Source organism: Pristiophorus japonicus, chromosome 11 (assembly GCF_044704955.1).
Source record: "Pristiophorus japonicus isolate sPriJap1 chromosome 11, sPriJap1.hap1, whole genome shotgun sequence".
Lineage (NCBI taxonomy): Eukaryota > Metazoa > Chordata > Chondrichthyes > Pristiophoridae > Pristiophorus > Pristiophorus japonicus.
The window spans coordinates 160,711,573-160,729,909 of NC_091987.1; the positions used below are offsets into that span (position 1 = coordinate 160,711,573).

Sequence of the window (18,337 nt, forward strand, 5' to 3'; positions counted from 1 at the left end):
CAAGTTTAAAAATTAGTAAGTGATCTTAAAGTTTTTAAGTGATCTTGGAGTTTGTAAGTGATCTTCAGTGAAAACTTTAAAGTTTGATACAAGAATATGTTCATTAAAGTTAAGTACAAACAAATATTTGTTGAACTTTTGAATAAAATATCTTTTAAATTATAAGTGAATCATTTCCCTTCAGGCAACAAAGCATTCATAGATGAACTGCTGGCGCAAGGTCGAGTAATCGTTAAAGGGGCATAACAGCCCGCCCTCCTCCGCCGTCTTGCTCCGGGTTCAGGTAGTTGCATGGCTTCCTCATCCTCCTCCTCGTCATCTGTGTCCTCCTCATCATTATCATCAGCCACTCTCACTTCAGGTGGGTCTTCTACTACCATATGCTGCTGCTGCGTCATGATGGTGGAGCAGGCTCGAGGGGCCGAATGGCCGACTCCTGCTCCTATTTCTTATGTTCTAAGTTTGCGTCCCTTGGACTTGAGGAAGCGACGAGAGCTGTACCAGGGAGAATGGCCAGGGTGAGAGAGAGTAATGGTTTTAATAGGGACTGGGGCATTAAAGGTTGTGGTGAGGGTGTGAGTGAGCAGGTCGGTGGCTGCAGTAATGTCATGGTGACTGGAGGACCAACGGCTGGACAGTTTGGAGTTAATGAGTACAGTTGTACGAGAGTTGGGGGCGAGTATTTTCCAGGGGCAGACACAGGAGGAGGTTGGGTTGGGTGGGGGAGGGAGGATGTGGGTGAGAACGAGATGAGGAAATGGTCAGAGATAGTCTTATCTTCAAGTGACACTGTAGGAATAGCAAGGCCACGAGAGATGGCAAGATCAAGGAGTGGCCGTGAATGTGGTTTGAGGAATTCACATGGAGAGTGTCATGTTTGTAACCTCACATAACTGTAACCTTTATGTAACAACACTGTACACTGTATACACCTAAGAAATGCACACCTTGACCACAGGGGGTGAACTTGTGGGAGACACTCCTCACCTGGTCATCCATGTGTATAAAGGGAGGTCCCAAATAGGGTCATCGCTTCACGGTCCTGTGAATAAAGGTACAGGTCACAGAGTGACCTTGGCTCCAGTATGTGCCTCGTGTTGACTTTCTGTAGTGTGTAAGGACACAACAGAGAGAATGATTCAAGGAGGACAAGAGGGTAGTGAACTCAGAGGAGAGAGAACATGATGAATTGAGATGGAGGTTGAAATCACTGAGGATGAGAAGTCACTCAGTGTAGAGGCAGAGGGAGGGAAACACTGAAGATATCTCGGTAATAAAATGTTTATCATACTTGGGTGAGCGTAGAGAACGAGAATTTAAATGAGGTGAGAGGGCGCAAGTGAAAAGACAAGGCAGAAGCGTTTGCAACCATCTTCAGCCAGAAGTGCCGAGTGGATGATCCATATCGGCCTCCTCCTGAGGTCCCCATCATCACAGAATCCAGTCTTCAGCCAATTCGATTCACTCCATGTGATATCAAGAAATGGATGAGTGCACTGGATACAGCAAAGGTTATGGGCCCCGACAACATCCCGGCTGTCATGCTGAAGGCTTGTGCTCCAGAACTAGCCACGCCTCTAGCCAAGCTGTTCCAGTACAGCTACAACACTGGCATCTACCCGACAATGTGGAAAATTGTCCACAAAAGCAGGACAAATCCAATCCGGCCAATTACAGCCCCATCAGTCTACTCCCAATCATCAGCAAAGTGCTAGAAGGTGACGTCGACAGTGTTATCAAGCAACACTTACTCACCAATAACCTGCTCACCGACGCTCAGTCTGGGTCCCGCCAGGACCACTCGGCTCCAGACCTCATTACAGCCTCGGTCCAAACATGGACAAAAGAGCTGAATTCCAGAGGTGAGGTGAGAGTGAATGCCTTTGACATCAAGGCAGCATTTGACCAAGTGTGGCATCAAGGAGCCCTAGTAAACTGAAGTCAATGGGAATCAGGGGGAAAACTCTCCACTGGCTGGAGTCATACCCAGCACAAAGGAAGATGGTTGTGGTGGTTGGAGGTCAATCATCACAGCCCCAGGACATCGCTGCAACCATCTTCAGTTGCTTCATCAATGACCTTGCCTCCATCATAAGGTCAGAAGTGGGGATGTTCGCTGATGATTGCACAGTGTTCAGTTCCATTCACACTCCTCAGATAATGAAGCAGTCCATGTCCGCATGCAGCAAGACGTGAACAACATTCAGGCTTGGGCTGATAAGTGGCAAGTAACATTCGCGCCACACAAGTGCCAGGCAATGACTATTTCCAACAAGCGAGTGTCTAACCACCGCCCCTTAACATTCAATGTCATTACCATCGCCAAATCCCCCACCATCAACATCCGGGGGTCACCATTGACCAGAAATTTAACTGGACCAGCCACATAAATACTGTGGCTACAAGAGCGGGTCAGAGGCTGGGTATTCTGTGGCGAGTGTCTCACCTCCTGACTCCCCAAAGCCTTTCCACCATCTACAAGGCACAAGTCAGGAGTGTGATGGAATACTCCCCAATTGCCTGGATGAGTGCAGCTCCCACAACACTCAAGAAGCTCGACACCATCCAGGACAAAGCAGCCCGCTTGATTGGCACCCCATCCAGCAATGTAAACATTCACTCCCTCCATCACCAGCGCACCGTGGCTGCAGTATGTACCATCTACAAGATGCACTGCAGCAACTTGCTAAGGCTTCTTCGGCAGCACCTCCCAAACCTGCAACCTCTACCACCTTGGAGGACAAGAGCTGAAGGCGCATGGGAACACCACCAACTCCACGTTCCCCTCTAGATTAAACACCAGCCTGACTTGGAAATATATCGCCGTTCCTTCATCGTCGCTGGGTCACAATCCTGGAACTCCCTACCTAACAGCACTGTGGGAGCACCTTCACCACACGGACTGCAGCGGTTCAAGAAGGCGGCTCACCACCACCTTCTCAACGGGCAATCAGGGATGGGCAATAAATACCGGACTTCCAGCGACGCCCACATCCCAGAATGAATGAAAAAAACACGTGGCAAATGAAAATATGAGGTGATACATTTTGGTAGGAAGATTGAGGAGAGACAGTGAAAGCTACATTTTAAAGGGGTGCAAGAAGAGAGAGAGCTGGGGGTATTTGTGCACAAATGTTTGAAGGTGGCCGGACAGGTTAACAAAGCAGTTAATAAACTATATGGGATCCCGGGCTTTATAAATAGAGGCACAGAGTACAGAAGCCAGGAAGTTAGGCTAAACCTATATAAAACACTAGTTCAGTACGTGTCCAATTCTGGGCACCACACTTTATGAAGGATGTGAAGGTTTTGGAGAGGGTGCAGAGAGATTTACCAGAATGGTTCCAGGGATGAGGGATTACAGTGACGTAGAGAGACGGGAGAAGCTGGGGTTGTTCTCCTCAGAGCAGCAAAGGCTAAGAGGAGGTTTGATCGAGGTTTTCAAAATCATGAAGCATTTAAAGAGTGTAAATAAAGAGAAACAGTTTCCAATGGCTGAAGGGTTGATAACCAGAGGGCACAGATTGAAGGTCATTGGCAAAAGAACCAGAGACGATATGAGGAAAATCTTTTTATTGCAACGAGTGGTTAGGATTTGGACTGCAAGGCCTGATAGGGCGGTGGATGCAGATTCAACAGCAGCCTTCAAAAGGAAATTGGAGAAATACTTGAAGGAGCAAAAATTGCGGGACCTGGGGAAAAAGCGGGGGAGTGGGACTGACTGGGTTGCAAAGGGCTGGCACTGAGCTATGTACATGTTAATTTTTGGGGGTGTGCGGCCTGTTGAAAGCTGGTGATCCGGCTGCGGTGGTCCAGCAGGGAACATTAGGGCAGACTTCATGGGCTGAATGGCCTCATTCTGTGCTGTACTATTCTATCATTCTATAAGTGTTCATGAACCCATTGATGATATGGAGAACAGTGCCCTCATCCATCTCTCTGCTGCTCAGGAACAGGTTCATGGAGAGTTTAAAAGGTAATAATATGTTGGCTGTGGTTCCTTAATTTGTTGTTTGACAATGGCTCTTACTTTCGCCTCCAAGTCCCCTCTTCCAGCATAAACTTTCCTTTAGACATGGAAGAGGACGTTGCTCAGTCCAGGGTGGTGCAGATTTCTTTCCTGTGTTGGTGTGCGAGCTGTGCCTATCTGTGAACACACCTGCCTCAGCTGCTCTCCAGGTATGTGTCCGTGAGCTTCTGTGTTCTGTGTCCGCCAATCTCTAGGTCATTCTTCGTGCTTTGGTCGAAATCTTTCTGCAATAATGCCCCAGCAGAACCATCTGTTTGCAGAATACTCTGGAGATTCACGTCATGTTTCGAAGCTTCACTTTCTTCTGAGCTGCTCTGGTGGCTCCAGTGAAATGATGAGCTGTGTTTGAGTTCCTGGGTATTGACGTGTTGGTTCCCAATCCTACTGCAGTTCCAAACAGCGTCTCTTTCCCTCAGTGCTGGAGAGCGGAATGGTACAGGACTGGGACACACTAGCTGCTTACTGGGAAAATCCATTTCACAAGATTGGTCAGATTCTGTGCTGAAGCCGTACAGTCTGGATCTCCTGGTGTCCTCCCTCCACAGCTCCTTCACTGCACTGCTAGGCTGCCTACATCCTTCTCCCTTGGGGGGAGGAGACCCTGTTCGTGAACCGATAGCTTGTTCACACACCGTTCCCAAACCTTGCACCTCGGTTCTGAAACTCAGATCTCCCGACAGCTCCAATCCGGGGCTCTTCCTGCTCGGAGAACCCGACTTCAGTTTCGGAGACTCCAAGTCCCGGGACGCTCCATACAAACATAACTTAGTAATTGTTTTCCTCAGTTTCTGCACTGCTTTTCCAGCCGGGAACTTCCTTTCCTGCAGTTTGTTAGAAGCTCCCCCGAGGGATTTTTCAGGACTGAAAGAAAACTGGTGTGCAGGCCCAATCTTCTGCACTGGTGTCTTAGAAACATGAGAGTACAAGGAGCTCAGGGCATTCGCCATCGTCGTCAGCACCTCAATCTGCCGGAATCGACCTGCAACAAAACGCAAAGATGTAAGACCAACAATCAGCCTCTGTCTAGCTCAGTGACACAACTCCCAATTATACCGCGCCTTTAACCGAGCAAAATGTCCCACGATGCTTCACGGGAGCGATTATTACACAACATTTCACAGCAAATCACATAAGGAGATTTTAGCACAGGTGACCAAAAGCTTGCTCAAAGAGGTAGGTTATAAGAAGTGTCTTAAAGAGAGAAAGCGAGGTAAAGAGCTGGAAAGCTTAAGGAATGGAATTCCAGAGCTCCAGGACTAGCCAGCAGAAGCAACAGCCATCAATGCTGGGGCCAGAATTAGATAAACGAAAAGATCTGGAACGATACCAGCGGAATGGATGTCGATGGGAGAGTGAGAGCACGAGAGCATCAATGGGAGAGTTAGAACACTGGGCTATCAATGGGAGAGTGAGAACACTGGGCTATCAATAGGAGAGTGAGAACACTGGGCTATCGATGGGAGAGTTAGAACATTGTGCTATCGATGGGAGAGTTAGAACACTGTGCTATCAATGGGAGAGTTAGAACACTGGGCTACCAATGGGAGAGTTAGAACACTGGGCTATCAATGGGAGAATTGGAACATTGTGTTATCAATGAAAGAGAACACTGGGCTTTCAATGGGAGAGTGAGAACACTGGGCTATCAATGGGAGAGTTAGAACACTGGGCTATCAATGCGGGAGTGAGAACACTAGGCTATCATTGGGAGGTCGAGATCATTGGGCTATCAATGGCTGAGTGGCACCACTGGGCTATCAATGGGAGAGTTAGAAACTGAGCTATCAATGGGAGAGCAAGAACTCTGGGCTAGCAATAGGAGAGTGAGAACACTGGGCTATCAATGGGAGCCTTAGAACACTGAACTATCAATGGGAGAGTTGAACACTGAGCTATCATTGGGAGATTTGGAATACTGGGCTATCAATGGGAGAATGAGAACAGTGGGCTACCAATGGGAGAATGAGAACACGAGGCTAACAATGGGAGAGTTTGAACACTGAGCTATCAATGGGAGATTTAGATCACTGGGCTATCAATGAGAGAGTAAGAACACTGAGCTATCAATGGGAGATCGACAACACTGGGCTATAAGTGGCCGAGTGGGACAACTGGGCTATCAATGGGACAATTAGAACATTGAGCTATCAATGCGGGAGTTAGAGCACTGGGCTATCAATTCGAGAGTGAGAACATTGTGTTACCAATGGGAGAGTGAGAAAATTGTACTATCAATGGGAGAGTTATAACACTGGGCTATCAATGGAAAATTTAGAACAATGGGCTATCAATGGGAGAGTTTGAACACTGGGCTATCAATGGGAGTGTTAGAACACTGGGCTATCACTGGGAGACTGAGAACACTGGGCTATCAATGGGCGAGTTAGAACACTGGGCTATAAATGCCGGAGTGAGAACACTTGGCTATCAATGGGAGAGTTTGCACACTGAGCTATCAGTGGGAGAGTGAGAACATTGGGCGATCAATGTGAGATCGAGAACACTGGGCTATCAGTGGCCGAGTGGGACCACTGGGCTATCAATGGGAGAGGTAGAACACTGAGCTATTAATGGGAGAGTTAGAACACTGGGCTATCGATGGGAGAATGAGAACACTGGGCTATCAATAGGAGAATTAGAACGGTGGGCTATCAATGGGAGAGCGAGAACACTGGGCTATCATTGGGAGAATGAGCACACTGGGCTATCGAAGGGAGAGTGAGAACATTGGGCTCTCTATGGGAGAGTGAGAACTCTAGGCTATCAATGGGAGAGTTAGAACACAGAGCTATCACTGGGAGACTGAGAACACTGGGCTATCAATGGGAGAGTTAGAACACTGGGCTATAAATGCTGGAGTGAGAACACTGGGCTATCAATGGGAGAATTAGCACACTGAGCCATCAAGTGGGAGAGTGAGAACACTGGGCTATCAATGGGAGAGCGAGAACACTGGGCTATCAATGGGAGATTTAGAACATTTGGCTATCAATGGGAGAATTAGAACACTGGGCTATCAATTGGAGAGTTAGAACATTGGGCTATCAACGGGAGAGTTAGAGCACTGGGCTATCAATTGGAGAGTTAGAATACTGGGCTATCAATAGGAGAGTTAGAACGGTGGGCTATCAATGGGAGAGTTAGAACACTGGGCTATCAATGGGAGAGTTAGAAAACTGGGATATCAATGGGAGAGCGAGGCCACTGGGTTATCAATGATGGAGTTAATACATTTGGCTATCAATGAGAGAGTTGATACACTGGGTTATCAAAGGGAGAGAGAGAACACTGGGCTATCACTGGGAGACTGAGAACACTGGGCTATCAATGGGCGAGTTAGAACACTGGGCTATAAATGCTGCAGTGAGAACTCTTGGCTATCAATGGGAGAGTTTGCACACTGAGCTATCAGTGGGAGAGTGAGAACACTGGGCGATCAATGTGAGATCGAGGACACTGGGCTATCAGTGGCCGCGTGGGACCACTGGGCTATCAATGGGAGAGTTAGAACACTGGGCTATCACTGGGAGACTCAGAACACTGGGCTTTCAATGGGAGAGTTAGAACACTGGGCTATCAATGGGAGAGTTAGAACACTGGGATATCAATGGGAGAGCGAGAACACTGGGTTATCAATGATGGAGTTAATACATTTGGCTATCAATGAGAGAGTTGATACACTGGGTTATCAAAGGGAGAGAGAGAACACTTGGCTATCAATTGGAGAGTTGGAACACTGGGCTATCAATGGGAGAGTTACAACACTGGTCTATCAATGGGAGAGTTAGAAAACTGGGCTATCAATGGGAGAGTGAGAACACTGCGCTATTAATGGGAGAGTTAGAACACTGGGCAATCGATTGGAGAATGAGAACACTGAGCTATCACTAGGAGAGTTAGAACGGTGGTCTATCAATGGGAGAGCGAGAACACTGGGCTATCAATGGGCGAGTGAGCACACTGGCTATCGAACGGAGAGTGAGAAATTTGAGCTCTCTTTGGGAGAGTGAGAACTCGCGGCTATAAATGGGAGAGGTAGAACACTGGGTTATCAATGGGAGAGTGAGAACACTGAGATATCAATGGGAGCGTGAGACCACTGGGGTATCAATGGGAGAGTGAGAACACTTGGCTATCAATGGGAGAGTTTGACCACAGGGCTATCAAAGGGAGAGTTAGAACACTGGGCTATCAATGGGAGAGTTTGAACACAGGGCTATCAGTGGGAGAGTTAGAACACTGGGCTATCACTGGGAGACTGAGAACACTGGGCTGTCAATGGGAGAGTTTGACCACAGGGCTATCAAAGGGAGAGATAGAACACTGGGCTATCATTCGGAGAGTTTGAACACTGGGCTATCAATGGGAGAGTTAAAACACTGGGCTATCATTGGGAGACTGAGAACACTGGGCTATCAATGGGCGAGTTAGAACACTGGGCTATAAATGCTGGCGTGAGAACACTTGGCTATCAATGTGAGAGTTTGCACACTGACCAATCAGTGGGAGAGTGAGAACACTGGGCGATCAATGTGAGATCGAGATTACTGGGCTATCAGTGGCCGAGTGGGACCACTGGACTATCAATGGGAGAGTTAGAACACTGGGCTATCACTGGGAGACTGAGAACACTGGGCTTTCATTGGGAGAGTTAGAACACTGAGCTATCAATAGGAGAGTTAGAACGGTGGGCTATCAATGGGAGAGTGAGAACACTGGGCTATCAATGGGCGAGTGAGAATTTTAGGCTATCAATGGGAGAGGTAGAACACTGGGTTATCAATGGGAGAGTGAGAATACTGGTCTATCAATGGGAGCGTGAGAACACTGGGTTATCAATGGGAGATTGAGAACACTGGGCTATCAATGGGAGACTGAGAACAATGGGCTGTCAATGGGAGATTGAGAACACTTGGCTGTCAATGGGAGAGTTTGACCACAGGGCTATCAAAGGGAGAGTTAGAACACTGGGCTATCAATGGGAGAGTTTGAACACTGGGCTATCAATGGGATAGTTAGAACACTGGGCTATCACTGGGAGACTGAGAACACTGGGCTATCAATGGGCGAGTTAGAACACTGGGCTATCAATGCTGGAGTGAGAACACTTGGCTATCAATGGCAGAGTTAGCACATTGAGCTATCAGTAGGAGAGTGAGAACACTGGGCGATCAATGTGAGATCGAGAACACTGGGCTATCAGTGGCCGAGTGGGACCATTGGGCTATCAACAGGAGAGTTAGAACACTGAGCTATGAATGGGAGAGTTAGAACACTGGGCTATCAATGGGAGACTGAAAACTTGGGCTATCAATTGGAGAGTGAGAACATTGTGTTATCAATGGGAGAGTGAGAAAACTGTACTATCAATGGGAGAGTGAGCACATTGGGCTATCAGTGGGAGAGTGCGAACACTGGGCTATCAATGGGCGAGTTCAACACTGGGCTATAAATGCTGGAGTGAGAACACTGGGCTATCAATGGGAGAGTTAGCACACTGAGCTATCAATGGGGGAGTGAGAACACTGCACTATCAATGGGAGAGTTATAACACTGGGCTATCAATGGGAAATTTAGAACACTGGGCTATCAATGGGAGAGTTCGAACACGGGGCTATCATTGGGAAAGTTAGAACACTGGGCTATCAATGGGAGAGTTCGAACACGGGGCTATCATTGGGAGAGTTAGAACACTGGGCTATCAAGGGAGAGTTAGAATACTGGGCTATCAATTAGAGATTTAGAACATTTGGCTATCAATGGGAGAATTAGAACACTGGTCTATCAATGGGAGAGATAGAAAACTGGGCTATCAATGGGAGAGTTAGAACACTGGGCTATCGATGGGAGAATGAGAACACTGGGCTATCAATAGGAGAGTTAGAACGGTGGGCTCTCAATGGGAGAGCGAGAACACTGGGCTATCAATGGGAGAGTGAGCACACTGGGCTATCGAAGGGAGAGTGAGAACATTCGGCTCTCTTTGGGAGAGTGAGTATTCTCGGCTATCAATGGGAGAGGTAGAACACTGGGTTATCAATGGGAGAGTGAGAACACTGGGCTATCAATGGGAGCGTGAGAACACTGGGGTATCAATGGGAGAGTGAGAACACTGGGCTATCAATGGGAGAGTGAGAACAATGGGCTGTCAATGGGAGATTGAGAACACTTGGCTGTCAATGGGACAGTTTGACCACAGGGCTATCAAAGGGAGAGTTAGAACACTGGGCTATCAATGGGAGAGTTTGAACACAGGGCTATCAATGGGAGAGTTAGAACACTGGGCTATCACTGGGAGACTTAGAACACTGGGCTGTCAATGGGAGAGTTTGACCACAGGGCTATCAAAGGGAGAGTTAGAACACTGGGCTATCAATGGGAGACTGAGAACACTGGGCTATCAATGGGCGAGTTAGAACACTGGGCTATCACTGGGAGACTGAGAACACTGGGCTATCAATGGGCGAGTTAGAACACTGGGGTATCAATGGGAGAGTGAGAACACTGGGCTATCAATGGGAGAGTGAGAAGAATGGGCTTTCAATGGGAGATTGAGAACACTTGGCTGTCAATGGGAGAGTTTGACCACAGGGCTATCAAAGGGAGAGTTAGAACACTGGGCTATCACTGGGAGACTTAGAACACTGGGCTGTCAATGGGAGAGTTTGACCACAGGGCTATCAAAGGGAGAGTTAGAACACTGGGCTATCAATGGGAGACTGAGAACACTGGACTATCAATGGGCGATTTAGAACACTGGGCTATCACTGAGAGACTGAGAACACTGGGCTATCAATGGGCGAGTTAGAACACTGGGCTATCAATAGGATAGTTAGAACCCGGGGATATCAATGGCAGAGCGAGAACCCTGTGCTATCAGTGGCCGCGTGGGACCACTGGGCTATCAATGGGAGAGTTAGAACACTGGGCTATCACTGGGAGACTGAGAACACTGGGCTATCAATGGGAGAGTTAGAACACTGGGCTATCAATGGGAGAGTTAGAACACAGGGATATCAATGGGAGAGCGAGAACAGTGGGTTATCAATGATGGAGTTAATACATTTGGCTATCAATGAGAGAGTTGATACACTGGGTTATCAAAGGGAGAGAGAGAACACTTGGCCATCAATTGGGGAGTAGAACACTGGGCTATCAATGGGAGAGTTACAACACTGGTCTATCAATGGGAGAGTTAGAACACTGGGCTATAAACGCTGGAGTGAAAACACTGGGCTATCAATGGGAGAATTTGCACACTGAGCTATCACGTGGGAGAGTGAGAACACTGGGCTATCAATGGGAGAGCGAGAACACTGGGCTATCAATGGGAGATCGACAACACTGGGCTATAAGTGGCCGAGTGGGACAACTGGGCTATCAATGGGCGAATTAGAACATTGAGCTATCAATGCGGGAGTTAGAACACTGGGCTATCAATTCGAGAGTGAGCACATTGGGCTATCAATGGGAGAGTGAGAACACTGGGCTATCAATGGGAGTGTTAGCACACTGAGCTATCAATGGGGGAGTGAGAACACTGCACTATCAATGGTAGAGTTATAACACTGGGCTATCAATGGGAAATTTAGAACAATGGGCTATCAATGGGAGAGTTAGAACACGGGGCTATCAATGGGAGAGAAAGAACACTGGGCTATCAATGGGAGAGTTATTACACTGGACTATCAATGGGAGAGTTAGAACACTGGGCTATCAATGGGAGATTTTGAACACTGGGCTATCAATGGGAGAGTTAGAACACTGGGCTATCACTGGGAGACTGAGAACACTGGGCTATCAATGGGCGAGTTAGAACTCTGGGCTATAAATGCTGGAGTGAGAACACTTGACTATCAATGGGAGAGTTTGCACACTGAGCTATCAGTGGGAGAGTGAGAACATTGGGCTATCAATGTGAGATCGAGACCACTGGGCTATCAGTGGCCGAGTGGGACCACTGGGCTATCAATTGGAGAGGTAGAACACTGAGCTATTAATGGGAGAGTTAGAACACTGGGCTATCACTGGGAGACTGAGAACACTAGGCTATCAATGGGAGAGTTAGAACAGTGGGCTATCAATGGGAGAGTTAGAAAACTGGGCTATCACTGGGAGACTGAGAACACTGGGCTATCAATGGGAGAGTTAGAACACTGGGCTATCGATGGGAGAATGAGAACACTGGACTATCAATGGGAGAGCGAGAACACTGGGCTATCATTGGGAGAGTGAGCACACTGGGCTATCGAATGGAGAGTGAGAACATTGGGCTCTCTATGGGAGAGTGAGAACTCTAGGCTATCAATGGGAGAGATAGAACACTGGGTTATCAATGGGAGAGTGAGAACACTGGTCTATCAATGGGAGCGTGAGAACACTGGGGTATCAATGGGAGAGTGAGAACACTGGGCTATCAATGGGAGAGTGAGAACAATGAGCTGTCAATGGGAGACTGAGAACATTTGGCTGTCAGTGGGAGAGTTTGACCACAGGGCTATCAAAGGGAGAGTTAGAACACTGGGCTATCAATGGGAGAGTTTGAACACTGGGCTATCAATGGGAGAGTTAGAACACTGGGCTATCACTGGGAGACTGAGAACACTGGGCTGTCAATGGGAGAGTTTGACCACAGGGCTATCAAAGGGAGAGTTAGAACACTGGGCTATCACTGGGAGACTGAGAACACTGGGCTATCAATGGGCGAGTTAGAACACTGGGCTATAAATGCTGGAGTGAGAACACTTGGCTATCAATGGGAGAATTTGCACACTGAGCTATCAGTGGGAGAGTGAGAACACTGGGCGATCAATGTGAGATCGAGAATACTGGGCTATCATTGGGAGAGTGAGAACACTGGGCTATCGAAGGGAGAGTGAGAACATTGGGCTCTCTATGGGAGAGTGAGAACTTTAGGCTATCAATGGGAGAGGTAGAACACTGGGTTATCAATGGGAGAGTGAGAATACTGGTCTATCAATGGGAGCGCGAGAACACTGGGTTATCAATCGGAGATTGAGAACACTGGGCTATCAATGGGAGAGTGAGAACAATGGGCTGTCAATGGGAGATTGAGAACACTTGGCTGTCAATGGGAGAGTTTGACCACAGGGCTATCAAAGGGAGAGTTAGAACACTGGGCTATCAATGGGCGAGTTAGAACACTGGGCTATCAATGGGAGAGGTAGAACACTGAGCTATTAATGGGAGAGTTAGAACACTGGGCTATCACTGGGAGACTGAGAACACTGGGCTATCAATGGGAGAGTTAGAACAGTGGGCTATCAATGGGAGAGTTAGAAAACTGGGCTATCACTGGGAGACTGAGAACACTGGGCTATCAATGGGAGAGTTAGAACACTGGGCTATCGATGGATAAATGAGAACACTGGACTATCAATGGGAGAGCGAGAACACTGGGCTATCATTGGGAGAGTGAGCACACTGGGCTATCGATGGGAGAATGAGAACACTGGGCTATCAATGGGAGAGCGAGAACACTGGGCTATCATTGGGAGAGTGAGCACACTGGGCTATCGAAGGGAGAGTGAGAACATTGGGCTCTCTATGGGAGAGTGAGAACTCTAGGCTATCAATGGGAGAGATAGAACACTGGGTTATCAATGGGAGAGTGAGAACACTGGTCTATCAATGGGAGCGTGAGAACACTGGGGTATCAATGTGAGAGTGAGAACACTGGGCTATCAATGGGAGAGTGAGAACAATGAGCTGTCAATGGGAGATTGAGAACACCTGGCTGTCAGTGGGAGCGATTGACCACAGGGCTATCAAAGGGAGAGTTAGAACACTGGGCTATCAATGGGAGAGTTTGAACACTGGGCTATCAATGGGAGAGTTAGAACACTGGGCTATCACTGGGAGACTGAGAACACTGGGCTGTCAATGGGAGAGTTTGACCACAGGGCTATCAAAGGGAGAGTTAGAACACTGGGCTATCACTGGGAGACTGAGAACACTGGGCTATCAATGGGCGAGTTAGAACACTGGGCTATAAATGCTGGAGTGAGAACACTTGGCTATCAATGGGAGAGTTTGCACACTGAGCTATCAGTGGGAGAGTGAGAACACTGGGCGATCAATGTGAGATCGAGAATACTGGGCTATCATTGGGAGAGTGAACACACTGGGCTATCGAAGGGAGAGTGAGAACATTGGGCTCTCTATGGGAGAGTGAGAACTTTAGGCTATCAATGGGAGAGGTAGAACACTGGGTTATCAATGGGAGAGTGAGAATACTGGTCTATCAATGGGAGCGTGAGAACACTGGGTTATCAATGGGAGATTGAGAACACTGGGCTATCAATGGGAGAGTGAGAACAATGGGCTGTCAATGGGAGATTGAGAACACTTGGCTGTCAATGGGACAGTTTGACCACAGGGCTATCAAAGGGAGAGTTAGAACACTGGGCTATCAATGGGAGAGTTTGAACACTGGGCTATCACTGGGATAGTTGGAACACTGGGCTATCACTGGGAGACTGAGAACACTGGGCTATCAATGGGCGAGTTAGAACACTGGGCTATCAATGCTGGAGTGAGAACACTTGGCTATCAATGGCAGAGTTAGCACATTGAGCTATCAGTAGGAGAGTGAGAACACTGGGCGATCAATGTGAGATCGAGAACACTGGGCTATCAGTGGCCGAGTGGGACCATTGGGCTATCAACGGGAGAGTTAGAACACTGAGCTATGAATGGGAAGTTAGAACACTGGGCTATCAATGGGAGAGTTAGAACACTGGGCTATCACTGGGAGACTGAAAACACTGGGCTATCAATTGGAGAGTGAGAACATTGTGTTATCAATGGGAGAGTGAGAAAACTGTACTATCAATGGGAGAGTGAGCACATTGGGCTATCAGTGGGAGAGTGCGAACACTGGGCTATCAATGGGCGAGTTCAACACTGGGCTATAAATGCTGGAGTGAGAACACTGGGCTATCAATGGGAGAGTTAGCACACTGAGCTATCAATGGGGGAGTGAGAACACTGCACTATCAATGGGAGAGTTATAACACTGGGCTATGATTGGGAGAGTTAGAACACTGGGCTATCAATGGGAGAGTTCGAACACGGGGCTATCATTGGGAGAGTTAGAACACTGTGCTATCAATGGGAGAGTTAGAACACTGGGCTACCAATGGGAGAGTTAGAACACTGGGCTATCAATGGGAGAATTGGAACATTGTGTTATCAATGAAAGAGAACACTGGGCTTTCAATGGGAGAGTGAGAACACTGGGCTATCAATGGGAGAGTTAGAACACTGGGCTATCAATGCGGGAGTGAGAACACTAGGCTATCATTGGGAGGTTGAGATCATTGGGCTATCAATGGCTGAGTGGCACCACTGGGCTATCAATGGGAGAGTTAGAAACTGAGCTATCAATGGGAGAGCAAGAACTCTGGGCTAGCAATAGGAGAGTGAGAACACTGGGCTATCAATGGGAGCCTTAGAACACTGAACTATCAATGGGAGAGTTGAACACTGAGCTATCATTGGGAGATTTGGAATACTGGGCTATCAATGGGAGAATGAGAACAGTGGGCTACCAATGGGAGAATGAGAACACTAGGCTAACAATGGGAGAATTAGAACATTGAGCTATCAATGCGGGAGTTAGAGCACTGGGCTATCAATTCGAGAGTGAGAACATTGTGTTACCAATGGGAGAGTGAGAAAACTGTACTATCAATGGGGGAGTGAGAACACTGCACTATCAATGGGAGAGTTATAACACTGGGCTATCAATGGGAAATTTAGAACAATGGGCTATCAATGGGAGAGTTTGAACACTGGGCTATCAATGGGAGAGTTAGAACACTGGGCTATCACTGGGAGACTGAGAACACTGGGCTATCAATGGGCGAGTTAGAACACTGGGCTATAAATGCCAGAGTAAGAACACTTGGCTATCAATGGGAGAGTTTGCACACTGAGCTATCAGTGGGAGAGTGAGAACATTGGGCGATCAATGTGAGATCGAGAACACTGGGCTATCAGTGGCCGAGTGGGACCACTGGGCTATCAATGGGAGAGGTAGAACACTGAGCTATTAATGGGAGAGTTAAAACACTGGGCTATCGATGGGAGAATGAGAACACTGGGCTATCAATAGGAGAATTAGAACGGTGGGCTATCAATGGGAGAGCGAGAACACTGGGCTATAATTGGGAGAGTGAGCACACTGGGCTATCGAAGGGAGAGTGAGAACATTGGGCTCTCTATGGGAGAGTGAGAACTCTAGGCGATCAATGGGAGAGTTAGAACACAGAGCTATCAATGGGAGACTGAGAACACTGGGCTATCAATGGGAGAGTTAGAACACTGGGCTATAAATGCTGGAGTGAGAACACTGGGCTATCAATGGGAGAATTAGCACACTGAGCCATCAAGTGGGAGAGTGAGAAGACTGGGCTATCAATGGGAGAGCGAGAACACTGGGCTATCAATGGGAGATTTAGAACATTTGGCTATCAATGGGAGAATTAGAACACTGGGCTATCAATTGGTGAGTTAGAACATTGGGCTATCAACGGGAGAGTTAGAATGGTGGGCTATCAATGGGAGAGTTAGAACACTGGGCTATCAATGGGAGAGTTAGAAAACTGGGATATCAATGGGAGAGCGAGGACACTGGGTTATCAATGATGGAGTTAATACATTTGGCTATCAATGAGAGAGTTGATACACTGGGTTATCAAAGGGAGAGAGAGAACACTTGGCTATCAATTGGAGAGTTGGAACACTGGGCTATCAATTGGAGAGTTAGAACACTGGGCTATAAATGCTGCAATGAGAACTCTTGGCTATCAATGGGAGAGTTTGCACACTGAGCTATCAGTGGGAGAGTGAGAACACTGGGCGATCAATGTGAGATCGAGGACACTGGGCTATCAGTGGCCGCGTGGGACCACTGGGCTATCAATGGGAGAGTTAGAACACTGGGCTATCACTGGGAGACTCAGAACACTGGGCTTTCAATGGGAGAGTTAGAACACTGGGCTATCAATGGGAGAGTTAGAACACTGGGATATCAATGGGAGAGCGAGGACACTGGGTTATCAATGATGGAGTTAATACATTTGGCTATCAATGAGAGAGTTGATACACTGGGTTATCAAAGGGAGAGAGAGAACACTTGGCTATCAATTGGAGAGTTGGAACACTGGGCTATCAATTGGAGAGTTAGAACACTGGGCTATAAATGCTGCAATGAGAACTCTTGGCTATCAATGGGAGAGTTTGCACACTGAGCTATCAGTGGGAGAGTGAGAACACTGGGCGATCAATGTGAGATCGAGGACACTGGGCTATCAGTGGCCGCGTGGGACCACTGGGCTATCAATGGGAGAGTTAGAACACTGGGCTATCACTGGGAGACTCAGAACACTGGGCTTTCAATGGGAGAGTTAGAACACTGGGCTATCAATGGGAGAGTTAGAACACTGGGATATCAATGGGAGAGCGAGAACACTGGGTTATCAATGATGGAGTTAATACATTTGGCTATCAATGAGAGAGTTGATACACTGGGTTATCAAAGGGAGAGAGAGAACACTTGGCTATCAATTGGAGAGTTGGAACACTGGGCTATCAATGGGAGAGTTACAACACTGGTCTATCAATGGGAGAGTTAGAAAACTGGGCTATCAATGGGAGAGTGAGAACACTGCGCTATTAATGGGAGAGTTAGAACACTGGGCAATCGATTGGAGAATGAGAACACTGAGCTATCACTAGGAGAGTTAGAACGGTGGTCTATCAATGGGAGAGCGAGAACACTGGGCTATCAATGGGCGAGTGAGCACACTGGGCTATCGAAGGGAGAGTGAGAACATTGGGCTCTCTTTGGGAGAGTGAGAACTCGCGGCTATAAATGGGAGAGGTAGAACACTGGGTTATCAATGGGAGAGTGAGAACACTGAGCTATCAATGGGAGCGTGAGACCACTGGGGTATCAATGGGAGAGTGAGAACACTGGGCTATCAATGGGAGAGTGAGAACAATGGGCTATCAATGGGAGATTGAGAACACTTGGCTATCAATGGGAGAGTTTGACCACAGGGCTATCAAAGGGAGAGTTAGAACACCGGGCTATCAATGGGAGAGTTTGAACACAGGGCTATCAGTGGGAGAGTTAGAACACTGGGCTATCACTGGGAGACTGAGAACACTGGGCTGTCAATGGGAGAGTTTGACCACAGGGCTATCAAAGGGAGAGTTAGAACACTGGGCTATCAATGGGAGAGTTTGAACAATGGGCTATCAATGGGAGAGTTAGAA

General features: G+C 47.8%; 1 protein-coding gene across 3 annotated transcripts in view; it reads right to left on the bottom strand.

The window, feature by feature from the left end:
* Positions 1 to 126: 126 nt before the first annotated feature.
* Positions 127 to 18,337, bottom strand: part of tespa1 (thymocyte expressed, positive selection associated 1) — a 235,133-nt gene continuing 216,922 nt past the window's right edge. For all 3 annotated transcript variants that reach the window (XM_070894212.1, XM_070894214.1, XM_070894211.1), the window contains exon 11: positions 127 to 5,009. In XM_070894212.1, the coding sequence (XP_070750313.1) occupies positions 4,165 to 5,009 (845 nt within the window). In that variant the 3' untranslated portion in view covers positions 127 to 4,164. The remainder of the gene's footprint in view (positions 5,010 to 18,337) is intronic.